Here is a 19,995-nt window from a genome sequence, read left to right on the forward strand (position 1 = left end):
TTCTTAAAAAAAAAACAAAAAAAAACATTATAAATATTATTTGTAGCAACATATTTTTGTGTGTGAGAAAGAAATACAGTGTCACTAAAATGTAGTTTGACTCTTTCACACATTTAAGTCAGACTTACACATATCTGAATGCCCCTGCATTAGAGAACAACATATCAAACCAAGTGTCATCTGCAAACAAATAATACAAATTGTTCTGAGCTGTTTTTGCAATTAATTTTAACCAGTCGGTCTCAGTGTGATTTGTAGTGGATGTATGAAGTCAGTTCCCCTCAAGTTCGCACAGGTGTTCTAGTAGAGCATCTCCATATGTAGTTCCACATAGTTTAACAAACGAGTGTACAAATACTTTTTGTCTTCATTTTGAATACTATATCTATTCTTTTTGAACTTGTGGAATATTTTGATTGAGAAGTGTGTTTGTGCTCTATTTCTATGAACCTCCTGAGAACCCACGTACACCTGCGTGGACCTGACATTTTGACATCGCCATATGCAACGCATATTTTCATTTAATTTAAACCGACTGATCTCAGTTCAGGACACTCTGGGCTGTCAGTAAAGGGTTAAAATTTGATGTACAGATTTATGTGATCAAACAATATGGCATCGATCACAGAGGAGTTTGTGTTTGAGAGAAACACCAACAAAACTATCTGAAACATGACTGAGTCAAAAGATATGAGTCTCTAGTTACATAAAATATGCCTTCTTTAGATTGTTGTTTTTTTTTTTTTATTATTTATCACAAACCGGCACGCTGTTAAACACAAGGACCACATTCCTGGACTGTATGCTCAGTTTCAGTTAAACTATCCTCTATTCACTGTGCATTATCACGTTGAGAATCAATGGATGCATCTTAAAACTGGAAAAAGTTGCTTTCAGAGGCTTTATACAGAGCCACGATGAAAATAAATGCAGACAGACAGCTCACTGGAGGTTAAGTCATTAACTAAATAGGGAGCAAGGGAGCATCCAATAGATCTCTATGGAGTTAAGTGCATGCAATCCAAACTTCCTATTTAAAGTTCAGTTGCAGGCTGCAGATGAGGTTTGAACCACTTAACATGTATGGCAGACATTGGACAATGAAAATCAGTACTTAGATTCAGAATTTATAATGTATAATTTTATTGAATTTTTCACGTGTGGGTCACAGGAGGTTAAAATAAATGCTACATGGTTTGATATTTTGTTACAATGCATATATTACTCCCCAACCCTGTGTGTATATATATATATATATATATATATATATATATATATACATAGTGTATATATATACACAGGGTTAAAGGAGTACATGTAATGGGATTACGTATTTAAAATACAAAATATAAGTAAATGTATTCCACTACATTTACAATTTAAATCATTGGTAATTATAATAAAGTTACATTAAAAAATTATTTTGATTACTGAAGAGATTAATTTGCATTTTATTGTCTTTTGTTTCATTTAATATTTAGTCCTTTCAGATGGAAAACCTTTATACATATAAATGATGTGATCCAAAGTGCATTTGAACAGCTGTGAAACACTTTCTTATGATGTGTTACATTCATACGATCAGACAGAGAAGGAAGTTTGAAGTAAGTTTAGAGCAGAAGAAATAGAAATAAAACTTGTGTAAAATGTCAGTTTTACGCTAAGCTAAAATGCTATTTCTAGCCATGTTATCAGGCACGATCATATTTTTTTATCAAGAAAATTTACGTTGGATCAAAATTTCTTTTCAAGTAAGACCTTTGATATTAGGGCAAATATTATATTCTTTATAATAATTTTTGTATTGTTTTCCTGTAAAAATCCTTAAAACATGATAAATTAGATTTATCTTGTTTTAGAAACAACACTGCATAAGATATTTAGGTTTATTAGAGAATGTATTTTTGACATGTGTATTTAGTTTTACTGTACTGCAGAGTTTTTATGGTCAAAACAAGATAGAAAATCACCAGTTCTGAAGAAGTAATCCAAAGTATTTAGAAAACGTTACTGACTTTGAGTAATCTAATGGAATATGTCACAAATTATATTATACAGCATGTATTCTGTAATCTGTAGTGGAATACATTTCAAAAGTAACCCTCCCAACCCTGTATATATATTATTATATGGCAAACTAGCCTCTAACTTGCTTCTCATTATTTTGACATGAAAATGAGCTTGTGATTTGCCGCAAATGTCTGTCAGATGTTTGCAGCTCTTCACCGGTCGTGGTGTACCTGCAGCAAATCTTTGGCAACCATGGACAAATGTGCCACAAGTTTGCAGCAAAGCTCATTTGCATGTGAAAATAATCAGTGGTGAGTTTGCGGCAAGTTTGCCATGAACTCTTGATTTTTGTAAGGGATAACTCAACCAAAGTGAAAAACTGAAATCAGCAGAATTAGCAAAAAACAATGTTCAAGACATCATAGAAAACCAAAAATGTGCAAGACACAGACGCATATGTGTATGATCAGTGAACATAATAGCAAAAACTAAAATCCTCAAAAATGCCAAATCCCAAAAGAGATCTCATTTATATACCAATTGTTTCTCCTAAGCAGCAAGAAGATTAACTGGAGAACAGGAGCGAATGAAGACTTTTGCAGAAGTCTCCTGCTTCTCAATTTTTTCTTCTGAGAAAAAGACCTCAGTAATCTAACATTCATCTCCTATATAAATTGTCTGCAAAAGTCTGCAATCAAATGGCAGAGATCTCAAAATCTCTCTGATTTATGCTTTCTATATTAAATGAATAGCTCTATACTTGTATTATTTATAAACAATTGTCTCGTTTGTGTCTATTTTTATTTCTTGTAAATATTTTAGGGAGAAACTTTTGAGACAAAGTTGAAGCTACAAAGCACTTGAGATATGAAAGAGCAACCTCTAAAAAAAATAAACAAAACAAAACAAATTCATCTGGGCCTGGCCACCAAGTCATTCTTATTATTGAGCTCTGCATATGTTGCTTTTTAAAAAGATTTTAGACATTTTGAATAAAGTCTTACCGTCAGAACTTTGAACAACCGTCAAAACGAACAGCAGGCCACAGACAGCCAAAGACCTCCATTCTGAATGCCCCATCCTGGCTCCGACTGGACTGGGCACTTTCCACATGTTTGGATCGAAATCACTGTAGTCACAACGATCTGGGGAAGTCACTCTCAGAGATAACCATCATTGACCTCAGAGCCTGCAAGAAAACCACAGTGGACTATCAGCATTCATGCAGTCAATGAAGAGCTCCTCAGGCATATAAACTTCCTCCTTTCTACTGCAGTCTCTCTCACCTCAGTTTCCTCCACAGTGTTTTTTTTTGTTTGTTGTTGGATTTTTTTTTTTTTTGTTTTTTTTTTTGTACAAACGTGCAGCAAATTCACACAGCTCTAATCCCAGGAGTGGAAACCCTTTATCGGAAGCTGATTGAGGCTTGAAGCAACACCTCCTGCATCACAAACAAGCTGAAGAACAATCTATTTACCTCAAAGACTGGTCTTCACTATTCATCTGACTCTCTTCTCCCAAACCTGTTCCTCTACTATCATTTTCTGAAGAGGAACAGGTTTTTTGGCCTGTCCACCTAAGCCACCAGTGCATATCCAGAACTCCTCCACTTGAGAGCTGATGATGACTCAGTCATATACAGTATCTCATCTTTTGAATGTTTTTCTTCTCTGCATGTTTACACCCTCCACCGGCCTCCCATAAAACACACTCACACCCTCATGGGGGACATCGTCACTCCAGTAACGAGCCACTTAGGAGCCCATTAAAAACAGTGCGTTCACCCCACCCCACCCAGTTTGTAGAAGATGCACTAAATATATCTCACCATCCTTGAATACATCATTGCATTACAAGGCATTTCTCAATGTCTGTTCTACTTCTGGAATTGTCATATATACCCATAGGAAAGCAACATGAGAAAATAAGATCTCTTACATTCTGAATCATTTGCGCTAGACATTCAGATATTCAGGTAAAGGTTAAATGGAGAGCAAATGGAACATGCATCTCTGATTTTCTACTAAGAAAAAGACCCTAGTAATCTTGCATATGTCTCCTCTGAGGTTTCAGAAGAGATCTCAGCAATGTCTCAGGTTTGCCACAATACCAAAGTCTGAACTCAAAATGTCCTTAAGCATTTGATGCACTTACATACAGATGTGTTTTTCTATAGTACTTAAATTTAAAGTACCTGCATTTATTTGCATCTGTATTTACAATGTTAACCTTACCCCTAATCCTAAACTTAACCGTATCACAACCCATACCCTAAACCCTTACCTTAACCCAAATCTAAACCCTAACCATAAACCTAAACCTACCTGTACCTCAACCTCAGTAACAGCAAAGTGTAATCATATGAGAATTTTGCACAACAATTTATGGGGGTGAAAAATGGGATTAAGACAACATTAGTGGCCTGTTTTAACTGAATGCATGCTTTACAAGAAGATGGAGACTAGATGGTAGGCATAGCATCGTTAGCATTAGCAAAATAATACTGAGGAACACCCAGACTAACTGGGTTGAAGCTTCTCAGGTTCTGACAAATGTTCAAAACGATGTTCTTTTTTTTCTAAAACCATCTTTGCTCGTTAGTACACGTTTTCCTTAGGTAAAAAAAAATCACTAGCTAAGCCGTTGTGGTGGCGGCTCACAGTAGGTTAGCTGTTAGGAAGATAAATGCATAAAGGATGAAGGTTGATCCCCTACATAGTCGAGGGGTGTTCGGCTAAATCAACGACAACAGCTCCGTACTTTCATATCGCCATCTCACGCTGTGAGCGGTTAACATGCTGATCAGTCTGCAGAAGCTGTGGTGCGGTCAAAGGCGGCTCGCCTGACTCCCGCGCTTCTCATTAAACGTGTTGAGGTCTCTCCCCTCTGCGGGAGGCCTTATCTCCCTAAGCTGCGGCAAAGACCTCCGATCAACACCTGTTAAGTGCTTCAAACAAATACTGCCGCTCGAACGCCGACACAGCACAGCAGGGATGCCTGTTATCGCTGTTCTGTGTATTTTCAGTACGCAAATCAAATTAAAAACTCTAATCATGACAAATTAAGACAACTAGCATTCATCTACAAAGGACTGAGGCCAGGCTGTTTCATCCCAACATGTCCTTTGATTAGGAAGATAAGCGGGCTGCTGGTTTATAGAGAAAGAATAACAGAATCGTGTTGCTTACATATAAACTAACGACAAACAGCTGTAAAAGGACTATGATCGATTGAGAGGTCTAGACCTGCAGGGCTTTTTCATAGCTGTGCACATCTGCTCTAACAAGCTAACAATGCTCAACGTTCCTCAACAAAACCGTTGAGTGACATAAAAAAGGAACATTCCAGTTCTCTGGTAGAGAAGAGAGCCGTTGCAATCAGGGCTGAAAGGCTAGTTTGAGATGTTAATGCCAAAAAAGAGAAACAAAGGGCAGATGTGTAATCATGCAGCCTCTTTCTCCCAAGTGGGAGTGAGACCCACCAGAGAATATAGGAGGAGTCACTCATTCAGAAGGGTGGGTGCAGGAATAATCCTCAAAAAGGCAAGACCGAGGGGGGCTAGGAGAAACGGGGAGAGTTTACAAAGTTTACAATGCGAGATTGACAGCTTGCAAGTCTCGCTTGACCTCTGAATTAACCCCCAAGTTATCAATGAACTACAAAAAGAGCCATGAGATTGATGCTTAAAGAATATGACAAGTATAAAAAATGGGCCCACAAACAAGGACACGCACTCGCACAATGGCACTCAAACACCTAATGTCTGGACAATGCACACAAGCTGACATGCGAAATATTCATAATACACCATTAGCAGCACACCCTATCATAAAGATCTGCCCGTGAAGGGTTTGTTTGCGATGTTTTTGTATCTATACAGGAATATCAGGTCAGTGATCAGATGACAGTGTCCCATTGAGCCAGAAACGCTAGAGGAAATCAATCAGTGCTCCAGCACTGGGCCAGTTAATGCACAGCAACACATGAGTCACCCTGAACGCATCCAGATGGACTCAACTGTGATACAATCCCCATTTCCATCCGGACACTGTCAATTTTTTTGTACATCTTAAAACCAAACAATGTCAGGGTCGATGGATGTATTAAGGTCACATACATGATAATGTCAAAAACTAAATGAGCAAAAGACTTCCCAGAAGGAAAAAACTATTATAGAAGCAATTAAATTATATTACAAACTAAATGTACAGGATATACTGTATATGCACATTTTAATTTAATTCTGAATTACTTTTTAATGCAATATTTGGGTCTTGAACGTCTGCACTCTTTGTAGATAACGTAGATGAAACACTGCACAAAAATACTCTGAAAGTGTTTTAGTGACAGCTAAACAAATTATGCTTAAAGGGATTGATCACCCAAAAAGGAAAATTCTCTCATCATTTACTCACCCTCATGCCGTGGCCAGACCAAAAAGCATAAAAAGTCAGCATAAATCGAATTCATTCATCTCCAGTGGTTAATATCGTCAGAAGCAATATGATAGGTGTGGGTGAGAAACAGATATATGTTTAAGTCTTTTTTTACTTTAATTTCTCCTCTCTGCCCAATAGGGGGCGAATTGCACATAGAATGTGAATCACCAACAACAAAAGAATAATTTGAAAGTGAAAGTAGAGATTTAGTTTGCAAATCAAAATATAGACTTAAAGACTTAAATGTAGATCTGTTTCCCATCCACACCTATCATATCACTATAGAGATACAGATATAACCACCGGAGTTGTATGGATTACTTTTATGCTGCCGTAATATGCTTTTTGGACCTTCAAAGTTCTGGCCACCATTCATTTGAATTGTATGGACCTTTAGTAAATAGTAAGTTTGCAGTCTCATTTAAATGTGATGAGAGATGTGATTTTGGGTGCTGCAAATAATACAAATGCATTAAATACACAAACAAATTTCTATTGCATTTTTCCTAGATAATCATTCACTGATTTGTTTGGGAACTGGAATTGTTAAGCAGAATCAGAGTTGGAGCCAGAATTGTTAAATTCCTTAAAACATTAGCCCACCATCGGAGTAAAGCTGGTTCATACACAATAACTATAGCAAATTTATTAAAGGAATAGTCCACACCAAAATTTAAATTCTGTCATAATTTACTCAGCCTCATGATTTATTTTTCTTATTGGTTAGGTAGAATGTTAATCTCAGTCACCATTCACATTCATTTTATTTTTTTCATACACTGAAAGTGAATAGTGACTACAGTTAACATTCTGCCTAACATCTTTTTTGTTCCATGGAAGAAAGGAACTGATATGGGTTCGAAACACATGGGGTTCGAAACACATAAAATCTGGAAGAGATAAATGATAGAATTGTCTCATGACCATGTAAAAACTATATCTACTCAGTGTAGAGCATGTAAATACAGTATAAAGCCATATAAAAAAAACACGAATGCTGGTAAAGTACTGTAATTACTGGGAATCCTGTCTCACTTCTTTTAACTTATTTTCATCCTCTCACAAAAATGCAGTTCATTCATTAATGAAAGTAATCAAGGTTGCATATCAAGCCGTCACACAAGCAAGAGACAGAAACAAGGCTTACTAAAAGGTGCAAACCAAAGAAGCACTGAATTTTTGAGAACAAACTAAAGCTTTTGAAACCAACTGGTTGAATTCTAGGGAAGCTGCTGGAAAGAGAATGAACATTCCTACTGTAATACAGATTACAAGGAAGGGGGTAGTTTATACATCAATTCACTATTCTGATATACAGCTTTCTATCTCTGACAGTAAATGACATGCACACCGTGGTAATAACGTGCAGAGCGTATCAAAAATCCTATTAAAATGGCACGGTGTCTCTCACAGCGATTATAATGGGACTTGACTACTATGAGTAAGTTTTAATACAGCGTTCACATATTGTTAACAGTACTTTTGATGTTTTAGTGGACAAGGAGTGGATTATCTGAAAATGTAAAAAAAATATCATTTCCATTAACTGATAGCAGTAAATTCCTCCTTTCAGGTTACGTACGATAAGGAGGATACAGCCCTGAGTGTCTTTCCAAGTTGCCTGAATTTTAATGGTAATGGAGTGACATTAATACAGGGAGACATATAAAAAGGTCAAACAAATTCTAAGGACCACCATTATACAGATAACTTACACGGATTACAGTTGCCAATCTGAAAAAAATAAAAATAAGAAGTCCTTGACATGCCACTGTTCCCTTTCAGCTGGGATATGGGAAGGAAAAGAGCCTTTTTTTTTTTTTGGCAACAAAATGCACCATTTTTACTATGTATTTGCATCATCCGGGCCAAACAAGTGGAGAGAACAGGGTCACAACATCTGTCTCCATGTCACGATAAAAGCGCCGTCCAACGCACAAGGTCATAAAACATCAGGGGAGACTAGAAAGACTGAATGAAAGGAGGTTTCTGCAACTCTCGTGGACTCATCATCTCAGTTTCAACAAAATGCATAAATTTTTCATTCCCTAAAAGCAATGAAAGCACTGTTGCTTTCAAGAAAAATGCCTGCATGTTTGTGTGTGCATGTAAGCGTGTGTGAACTTGAGAGACAGTCCTTAGGAGCGTTATCTGTTCTGATATATTTAAAGCTTAAGTATGGAACTTTTGCAGTGTTTTAAAATACTTTCTTCTATCCCAGCTTAACATGCATAGACAACTATAAGTAAGCCATTCATAGGTTAATTTTCTTGAAAACGGTAAACACTGTGTCTGTGGTGCAATGAAAATTGAGCGATCTGCCTCAAGAGAGACAATAACATCGACTCCACCAATGGCGTGAGTTGGGGGCAACTCAACGGCAGAAGGGGGGAGTATTCAGAAAGCTGTTTTGAAAACACTGTTTATTTTTTCAATTTCGTTTGGTGGCACTAATGGCGCAGAAATTGCATACTTCAGCTTAAAACTCCTGATTCAACCCAAGAGCCCTCATCTTGTTTTAAAGACCCCATGAAACCAAAAGTGGAGTGAAAAGTGAAATGGCGTCATAATCAGACAAGGTTTCAAGGTAAATTTTAGATGGAGATTAGTGTGTAAATGTAGGTTGGTCTGTAATACAAGTGAAAAGTGATTGTTTTTCAAATGATGCGTTAATGTGTATCGATATCATAACATAGCAGTGTGTAAGTAAAAGAGTGTAAATACATGTTTATAAAGTCATAATCAGCCGTTTAACTCATGATTTGTGTGAAAGTGAATAAAACACAGTTGTTGTGGCTCCTCTAGTGTTAATTACACCAGGAAACTGTGGCAAAACATAGAACGAGGCACATAAAACTCAGTTTGCAAAAATGTTGTTATAGTAACGTTCATTCTATGAGACTAGGTTGGGTTTATTAGAAATACTTTTTAAAAATCAGGTGAGAGTATGTTCAACCCAGGAACATACATACATAATGCAGAAAAAATTCTTCAAAACCACATAATCATTTTTATTTAACTTAAGTGTGATACTCTGATTCCTGTAAAAATGCATTTATGCGGACAGTAAATTATTGCAGAAAATATCTAATATATTTTTTAGGGTCTATTCAACCTGGTCTCATAGTGAATACATTTTTGCAAAGCTTGTTATACGTGTCTCCAGGTACAATTCCCTGCAGTTTCCAGGTGAAATAAACATTAGAGGTGCTACAACAACCGTGTGTTTTATTCACTTTCACTCAAAACATGACTTCAATGGCTGATTATGACTTTATAAACACTTGTTTTTCCTCTTTATTACTCAGACCCTACTAGGTTATGATATCGAGACACTTTTACTCTAACGCTTCTTTTGAAAAAGTATATGTTTTAACGCTTGAAATACAGACCCACCTACATATATATACACTTATTCCAATATGATTAGCTTGCATGGTTGCTCACCTCATAGAGCGTTGCACATTGGACTCACAGTTTAAACCAGACAAGAAATTCAAGCTGACAAGTGACTCCACAGAGACATTGAAATGACACAAATTGATGCGGTTGCTTCAGAGCATTTTCTTTTTTTATTTCACGTCTGCATTTTAAAACACTATTGGTTAAGGGTAAGGATGTCTGTTTTTTTAACTTCTCATTTCTCTTTTTGGACACTATTGGTTAAGTTTAGGTAAAGTTTTAGGTTAGGGGGGTACATTTTATGAAAACCTCCATCTAAAATTCACCTTAAAAACCTCTTCTGATTACAACTTCATTTCGCTCGATTTTGGCACCCACTGCTGGACATTTCACTCAAAAAATGCAGCCAAACCTGTTATGAAACACTTAATTTCAGTTTTGCAAAAACCTTGCAGTGCTTGTGTAAATGTCATGAGATCAGGCTGGGGCTATTTCATGTGGTCTTTAAAGTCAATATGAACCCATATTTCTACAATTTGGTGCATTTTTTACTGAAATAGGATTTAAAAAATATAATAAATAAATACATTTAAGCCATGTAGACTTTTTTTTTTATCAGTGATTCATTTTGTAGTCTCTGTATGACAGGTGGTTGAGGGGAGAGGTTGAAAACTAAGAGGTGACGTCAGACGAAAATTAAAGTTGTTTTAAAGGGAATTCAGAGAGCAAGATTACAAGACACACATTTGTTTTCTTTCTTTATAACACAGAAGAACCAATCACAATATAATAAGGAACAATTATTAAAAAATAAATATAACCACTCTTATGTGCATGTTCCATTTGCCATGTGATTACTGGGCTCCTGTTTTTATGTATACAGTATATAAAGACACACAAAGACGCACAATCCAGCTTGTCTGTGTGCGTGGATACACACTGTCTTTCTCAGACAAGAGCAGTTGTGTGAGCGTAACGCCTCCTCTGTCCCTCTATTAAGCAGCAGATCATCAATTATTCAGCACCATCGTGAGCCATTATTCAACAGGATGATTAATTTTTAAGATGGCAGAAGGGAACACAAAACGTAAAGTGAGGGGCATTAAAAGAATGTCTTGAATGGGTGACATTAAAAGCCGGGTGGAGTGGAAAAACTGATGATTGATTTGGGCGGATTGATTGATTTCTTGTGAGAGGAAATTATTTGGAGTTGATTTAAGCTGTGATAGTTCACACGCTAGCATAGATGATTCAGATATAAGCCACAAACCACAAACTAATTTAGAAAGCTTTTAATTAAGGGCCACTTGCTTTAATTAAAGCAAACAAGGCAAAACAGGAAAAGGGTTTTCCTGATTATATAAAGTCTTAAATAAAGGACAACGTAAAGCTTCAAAAACACTTTTTTACATGATTTTTGCAGATCCTAGCAAACATATTGGTGTGAGAACAAGCTCGACAGTAAATCGTTTAAAAATCAGGAGACAGATAAGTTTGTTCCCAGAGAGAAATCAACTGTCAAGCCTAATTCTCTCCTGACAATGCAACCAGCGGTTAAAGCTTCATGCTAAACCTGATGCTATGATATTGATCTTTTTGAAAGACGGCATCAAAACTCTGAGGGTTTTCCACTCACCCTCGAGTTCAAATGTGCGTCTGCTTTTGCATGCATAAGTGAATGTGAAATGTACAGCCAAATCAGCTGTTTATGTTTCATGTGATTATTTTCACTAATATATGTTGAAACCCAACTGATCAATTATTTTGTCACGGAGTCCTTTAGTGAGCTGCTTTATGTCTTTATGTGTCAGACTGCTGTGAGAATTTGGTTAGAAGAATAGAAACCAAAACAGTTTAATGTTAACAAAGGAAGTGACCTTCATTTTATACCCTTGCCTCATACCACCTCGCCCTAACAGTAAAATTTCTTGGAAAAGTGTCCCTTTGGGTCGCCACCCGATGATTTCTGTGGTTAAACAGGACAAACTTGTGGTTCTGTAGGTTTGGCTTTTGAATTCTCCATCTCATTAAAACATTCTTCTATCCGTCCACACTGTTTATATCACAGCATGAATCTTAATTAACTCTATATAACTTAAAGCTTCCCCTCAAACTCCCCAATTTTCTCTAGATTAGGATTACAACTCAAATAATACCATACAGCCAAGTGGAAAGAAGATTTTTGACTTGCAAATATATACCGATCAGCCACTATATTAAAACCACCTGCCTTACATTGTATAGGTCCCCCTCATGCCGCGAAAACAGCGCAAACCTGCCTCTCAGAATGGTATTCTGAGACGCTATTCTTCTCACTACATTTGTACAGAGCGGTTCTCTGAGTTACCGTAGAATTTCTCAGTTTGAACAAGTCTGGCCATTCTCTGTTGACCTCTCTCATCAACAAGGTGTTTCCATCCGCAGAACTGCCCCTCACTGTATATTTTTTGTTTTTGGCTCCATTTGGAGTAAATTCTAGAGACTGTTGTGTGTGAAAACCCCAGGAGATCAGCAGTTACAGAAATACTCAAACCAGCCCATCTGGCACCAACAATCATCCATGCGATTATCTAATCGGTCAATTGTGTGGCAGTAGTGCAGTAAATAAAATCACACAGAGACAGGTCAGGAGCATCAGTTAATGTTCACATCAGCCATCAGAATGGTGCAACATGTGATCTCAGTGATTTGGAGTGTGGCATGATTATAAAATGTTTTTTGGGGGCTGTGGGGTTAAAACATTTTCAGAGCTACTGAATGGGACAAAATAATGGCAGAAATTTGGAAAAGAAAAGCCTCAAATCCATTCCAAGTCTTTCAGATGGCTCAAGTTTGTTTGTGTGGTGATTTGGTGGCAATCTCTTATTCTGAGCAGTTTAGACTCAACGTTTCAGAGAAGAAAGCCAGGAGAGATTGTGTATGGATTGTTAGCCTCATTTACATGTGTTAACTAACGCTGTCAGCAGTGGAACTGAGACGCAGCTGTCCCTTCACTGGATTGAGATCGAACCTATTTGACCTTGTGTACTATTAAAGCTTTTAAAGGAAGTTGAAGGGCTAAATATCGGTTCTAGACATTCCAGTTAAAAAGTAAAAGCCATTTCACTCTGTAAGTGATTTTAATGTGATCAACATCCACCCACAATATTGCTGTTACTGATGGTAATTAAACTAATCAGTAAAAAAATAATTTTATGAAGCTGGAGTAATCTTAGTTTCCATCTAAAACATTGTTACTGCATAAATTAGTGTACAAATAGCCTGTGCCACATTTGACATGTCAATGGAGAGAACGCAGTAAGCGAGCAGCGCTCCTGTTAGCCTATCATGAATAGAGATATACAGCACAAGCGCAGGGACATAGGTAGCTCTGAGCTTTAGGTGCTATATATATCATATGTCAGCTGTAAATGGATAGCAACATCTTTTGCTAAAACACACTGTAAAGAACGTGAATGGAGCAAAGTGAGACTATATGACACGTCTGAAAGCCAGTCTGATTCAGCTGAGCCAGGAAAACAAGTTATGTGAAAAGAAAAGTTAACGTTGTACCAGAGCACCCTTTTAAAGGGTTAGTTCACAAAAAAATGATCTCCTCATTTACTCACCCTCATGCCATCCTAGACGTGTATGTCTTTCTTTCTCCTACTGAACACAAACAAAGAATTTTAGAAGACTATATAAGCTCTGTGGGTTCTTACAATGCAAGTGAATGGGTACATTTTTAAGCTCCAAAAGGACAAAAAGGCAGCATAAAAGTAATCCATAAAACTCCAGTGTATAAATCTGTATCTTCAGAAGCTATATAAGTGTGGGTGAGAGACAGATCAATATAGTCCTTTTTAAATACAGAAACAGATCAATAAAGTCAATTTTTTATTTCAATCTCCACTTTCACCAACACCTATCATATTTCTTCAGAAGACATGGATTAAACCACTGTAGTCATACAGATTACTTGTATGATGCTTTTATGTGCATTTTGGAACTTGCTTTATACATTCCCTTGCACAGTGAGGACCTAAAGAGCTGAAATATTCTTCTTAAAATCTTTAATTTTTTTGTGATCTATCCCTTTAAGCAGCATGTTACCAGTCAGTAAAATTAATTCAGAGATGGCATCATCTCTGGTATGACAAGAACACACAATAGGCCTATAGAGTTAGAATAGAGTTGTCAGCTGTTTATAACGAGAACAAATGCTTCCATTATTTAACAGTCAGTCCATTTAACTATAACTGCACAGTTGTGGTGTAAATTGTGCTTTTGTTTGTTTGTTGGTATGTCGACAAATGAAGGATAATATATAGAAGAAAAAAAAAACGGTTCATTCAAACTCACATTTTTACATTTTCCTCTCTGGGGATGCCCCAGTATCATTCCTCAGGCGCAAGATCTCATATGCTCCATACATTATCTAAATGTAAAAATATATTGTCTTAATAATGTCTTTACTTGCACTCAAACTCAATTACTGGAATGCTCTTTCATCTTCAAAACCTACAGTTGATCTTCTAATAATATTCATATTAAAGCCCATTCGATTGATGAACTCTTTTCTGAAATCTTTTATTCTCTTTGTAAAAGATCTCTCTCAGACCCCACTGCTTTGACTGTGTCTTAGGCCTTGGTGTAAATACTCAAAGCAGCAGTTCTGGAGAGACTTTTTTGACTATTTAGGATTTATTGTTTCCTTCTTTTACGAAGAATCATTGCTGCCAACTTTGGTGTACGGCCCAGATTTTCTCAACATGCGCCTTCCATTGACTGTATTAAAAGAGTATCACAAGTGTGCATGCGTCAAATGCATTCGTATTCGCTCATGGTCCAAAAAGTGTACTTTTAAAGACAACTCGGTTGGCCAGGTGCAATACGATCCAGAAAGCAAAAAAACTAATTATATCCCAGCCTTCAGAGACCTATGACCCACCTTAGATCAAATAATACTGAAAGAAAATCCAAATTCAAATTTGAATGTGTTACAGTATATTAGTATTGTATGAATGCATTATTATAAATGTGCTCAAATACACAACAATCTCTCTACACACACACACACACACACTCATGCTTATTTCTTTTTAGCTTTGTGCGTTAAGTTATATCCTTGTTAATTGTATGTTTTTTCTTATCCTAACACCTACAAATCCACCTCAGTCTCTCTCAACTCAAGCTCCCCCTTTCACACATTTTTGTGTAATGCTTTAATAAATTTCTTGTAATGAATTGTTATTAATTAAATTAGAAATAATTGCAAATAAATGCAAAAGAGCACATTTCTTTGTTCACAGTGATAATTTGGCTATACAGATTTACTGGCCCATTTTAGCTGAATGCATGTCCCATTTTACCTGAACACCGCAATGATGACCTGGAGGGAGACTTCAGACATTTAAATAGCTTTTGGGTTTAAACAGCTGTTTTTTGTTGCATATTTCCAACATACCATAAATTGATAGAATAATCCTGAATTAACAAATAAAGAACAGTCTGGAAAAAGTGTATATTCATTTTACTGCTGTTCTAGATCAGTGTTTCCCAACCTTGGTTGCCATAAGTACACCTTCATCAACACAAAACCAAAAACTGTATGTGTACCAAAGACTAAATATCTTTAGGGTTGTGTATAGTTAAAGATTTTCCGATTCCAATTGGATTCTGATTCATTTGGGTATATTTCAGTTATAATATTTATTTTGCTTATATATGAAAGAATGTGTGTAAAGAATGTGTGCTTACATATGCGACTGGAATTAATGCTTCTTATTTGTTTTGTTTTTTGATCAACAAATGAATGAATGAATCGATATCGGGATTGTTCAAATGAAGATTTCGATTAATTGAAAAAAATATATATTTTTACTCATCCCTAAACCATATTATTTTTATTTTAAGCCATACATTTTGTTAGGCTCAACATAGCAAAACTGGCTCAGTGGGTAGCACTGTCGCCTCACAGCACGAAGGTCCTGGGTTTGAGTCCTGGCTCAACTGGGCCTTTCTGTGTGGCGTTTGCATGTTCTTCCTGTGTTCACGTGGGTTTCCTCCGGGTGCTCCGGTTTCCCCCACATTTCAAAAAGACATGTAGGTTAAGTTAATTGGAGACCCTAAATTGTCTGTAGGTGTGAGGGAGAGTGTGAATGTGTATGTCTGTGTGTGTTGCCCTGTAATGGACTGGCAACCTGTTCAGGGTGTTTCCCTGTCTTTGGCCCGAGACAGCTGGGACATGCTTCAGAACTACCCTCGACCCTACATAGGACAAGCGGCTATAGAAGATGGATGGATGGTTGAACGTTTGTCACAAAGGCTAAAACAGTACATGAGCACACCAGTCAAACAGTCTCAGTGTGGAGTGACTGAAGAGTTTGCAAGCAATATTAGCCTGACTGAATGCATCTTCATCGCCTCATGCTTCTTCAATCCTAACAAGCCCACGCACAGCATCTCATGCGAATAATGTGTGACATAGTATGTTTATAGTGTTATAAATACATGATGGGATGTGGAACAGTGGTTTGCCGGAGGGCTTGGAGCCCAACTCTAAAACCAGTTACAAAATATCTTAAGGAACGGATTCAAAACCAATGCAGAAATATTTCTCTACCTTATTCTGTTTATTTAAAAATTTTATTTGACAAATGTACTGCCATACAGATGCTGTTTTTTTCTGTTTCATTTTTCTTCCATTTAAGATAAATTCTCAAATACAGGGCACAAACATCTGTATTGCTTTGCAGACAATATTAACAAACCATATGTAATAATGATAGACCTTGGGAGTAAACCAGGCAAGACAAACCTAGTAAACCAGGCTTTATTTCAGATGAATGGTGTTTTGCTTCATAAAATGGTGAATTAGTTACATTTCATATCTTAATGTTGCAGTGTTAGGAAAGCTAATTTGAGACTGTAGCTTCCCAAGCTGCAAGCTACTCATCATTTAAAGTAGTTAAACTACAGTCAAGCTGCCCTTTTTAAAAAGACTATACCACAAGCAACTAATAAAAAGTAGCCAATAATTTTAAATGTATTTTGAGGCAACATTTTATATATAAAAATCATATTATTATTTTTATTATATGAAAGCAAAGCAGTATTTATCTGGCACAAAAACAACAAGGATCTCAGTAAGGATGGCAGTATTTGATCAATTTAAACCATCTGAATGGACTGATACACTAAAATTAATAAAACATCCCAATCCCTAATTTCAAACATGTTTGATTATTGCCTAATTTTGCTTAGCTGTGCCCTCAAAAAAGTCATTACCCTTATTTGACTGAATTTGAGAAAGTTTTTACAAACAATTTAATTTCTTCCATTCAGATTAAGTCAATTTTATTCAGCCAATATAATGTACTTGGATTAGGTCAAATCAATGTACTGTATTAGTTTTAACTCAACTTTATTAGGTTAATCAAAATAAATTGACTAATGTTTAATATCATTAATTTTCTTATGTTGGTCCAACTTAATTTATTTTACTAACTAATATATGGACATTGAAACTCTTTCACTCTCAAGTTGATAGCAACTGCTATAAAGCTGAGCAGCACTTGAATGAAACATCACTTGAAAGTGAAAGTCCATCCTCAATCTAAGCACAAGCATCAATCTTCACCACAATGGTAACCCCCAAAACTCCAGTCTACAAGACACTCTTCAATACCAATATAACAGAATATTAAACACTAACAAATCTCCTCCTATTCTCATCTAGCTCAAAATGCATAAAATAACACTTAATTCCAACATTTGTGCTCCCTATATACAGTCCTGTCCAGTCCAGCATGCTGGAAAATGGAAATCCCCTGCATAGATTTATCAATGCTACAAAAAGTATGTAGTTTACACTCAAAACGATTAAGTAAACTTCAATTTTACAAATTTAGAAAACAATTCAATTAAGTTGTGGACATTTAGTTTTTCTAGAATTGTGTCTTTCAAATCCTTTTTTTGTTTTGTTTTTTTTTTTCATGTGCAATATAATGATATTAACACCACTTGTTGGGAAAAGTAGCTTGTTACTGAAAGTGCACTCTATTTGAAAATAACTGAACAACTGTAACCCTAAAAATGAGCTAAGTTAGTAACATTGATCCATTTATTTGCCAACTCCTCATCACTTGGATTTTGATTTTGTCTAAATAATTTTGTCCCTCAGAAACTAGCTAAGCAATAGAAAACAGATGAAAGCAAAAGTGTAGTGGCACTGAGGATGTGACACTGATGTGTTTGATATCATATTACTTTTCCTGAATGCTTTTGGGAGAGGTGTCAAATAAGTGACCTGCATCCAGAGGCACAACCTCTCAACAATGGACTCAAAACAAAGCTGGTTGTGTCCTGAGGAATCTTCCTGGTATAAATACGTTCCCAGCATTTCAACTGTCTGGTGCCACCCACAGCAGGGTTGCAGATACAGAAAATGAATCTCTGTCTGTCTATCGCTCTCTCGCTTTTATATCTCTCGCCTCTACATTAGTTGTCTTTCAACTGGTATGTTGTGAAGTTCTCTGTCATTCAGTGTAATTTTCCACTATCTGAATCCAAACTGGGGTATCATGAGCACACTCGGACAGCGCAACTGTCTGAAAGCAGGAATCAATTCAGGAAGCATGCTTCACGTTGAGGTCAAAAATAACAAGCAGTGGTTCCCTCTGATCATGGCTTAGGTTTAGTTTTAATAAGAGCTTAACATACAGTATGCAAATTATGCAGCTACATTATTGATACTTCATGTCTCTGTCAATGTAGCGCATCAAAAAAAAAAAAAAAAAAACACATTTTACTACAGTGGAATGCAAAACGTTCCGGAAGCAAAATGTTTCTCTTTAGAGAAATTTATTTGTAGCAATAATATACAAACATGTAAAAACAGACCATGAGGTGTGAGAGGGAAAAAAAAGTGTTAAAATCTCAAATTCCAAGTAAAACACTACACTGCCCATAAACCTTAAAATCCACCAATCAGAACAGTCGCTGTAACCGTGAAAATGAGAGTCACAACAAAAGAGCTTGACAGTCACCGCCCATTTCCATGAAGCACTGTGAGTGACATGATGGAGTCTCCCTTCTCTACCAAACAACTTAATTTGCATTTACTATATATATATATATATATATTCTGCCAGTGCTGAAGAAGTAATCCAAAGTATTCAGATTATGTTACTGATGTATTCAGATTATGTTGCTATATATATATAGTAACATAATCTGAATACATCGAGCTATACTTTGGATTACTTCTTCAGCACTGGCAGAATTGTTTAACTTGTTTTGACTACAAAAACTCTGCCTAAAGGTCTTACTCAAACTAAATATATCTTGATTTAACCATTATTGTTTTAACCATTTTTTTTACAGGAAATCAATTAAAAAGGTATAATCAAAAATAAGATTTTTGCAGTATATCATTGCACTAACATCAAAGGTCTTACTAGAGAAAATGCTTGTAACATTGCTTGTAAGAGGGCTACAAATAGCATTTTAGCTTAGCATAATGCTAAATGTTCACATGACAATTTTCTACAGTTTCTACAGAACAATTTCTGCTGCATCAAACTTCAAAACCACATCTTTTTCCTCAGTGACATCATATCCACCTTTTCACTCATAACAGTGTAAAAGCGCCTTCTGTCTGTTCATATGAATGTAACACTTGATAAGAAAGCGTTTCACCGATGTTTAAACATTCTTTGGGTCGCATCATTTATACGGATAAATGTATTCCAACTGAATAGACTAAATATTAAATTAATCAAATGACAATAAAATGCAAAGCAATCTCCTCAGTTTTCAAAATTCTTGTTGAATGTAACTTTATTCTGATTGCCAACAATTTCAATTGTAATTATAACGTAATACTATTAGTAATATTTTGTATTTCTGTTGCATGCATTCCGTTACACCTCAACCCTATATATATAGCGCACATGCGGGAGATGTTAGTTTGATTACTGCCTACCCTATTGTAAAGTGTTAACAATCTCTTTATTTACGAATATTATATAATGTCTGCACAGAAAATGAAGAGGAAAAACTTCCAAGTCTTCTGAAAAAGTGGGCAGTTACTGTTGCACTCTATAGTGAATATAAAGCTCAATAAATTCTACAATATACGAGAGTACAATGTAAGATGAAG

General features: G+C 36.2%; 1 protein-coding gene across 9 annotated transcripts in view; it reads right to left on the bottom strand.

Annotated features, from left to right (window-relative positions):
- adgrl2a (adhesion G protein-coupled receptor L2a) overlaps positions 1 to 19,995 on the bottom strand; it is a 158,558-nt gene that overhangs the window by 129,531 nt on the left and 9,032 nt on the right. For all 9 annotated transcript variants that reach the window (XM_052101394.1, XM_052101395.1, XM_052101393.1 and 6 more), the window contains exon 2: positions 3,015 to 3,199. In XM_052101394.1, the coding sequence (XP_051957354.1) occupies positions 3,015 to 3,123 (109 nt within the window). In that variant the 5' untranslated portion in view covers positions 3,124 to 3,199. The remainder of the gene's footprint in view (positions 1 to 3,014; positions 3,200 to 19,995) is intronic.

Source organism: Xyrauchen texanus, chromosome 32 (assembly GCF_025860055.1).
Source record: "Xyrauchen texanus isolate HMW12.3.18 chromosome 32, RBS_HiC_50CHRs, whole genome shotgun sequence".
NCBI lineage: Eukaryota > Metazoa > Chordata > Actinopteri > Cypriniformes > Catostomidae > Xyrauchen > Xyrauchen texanus.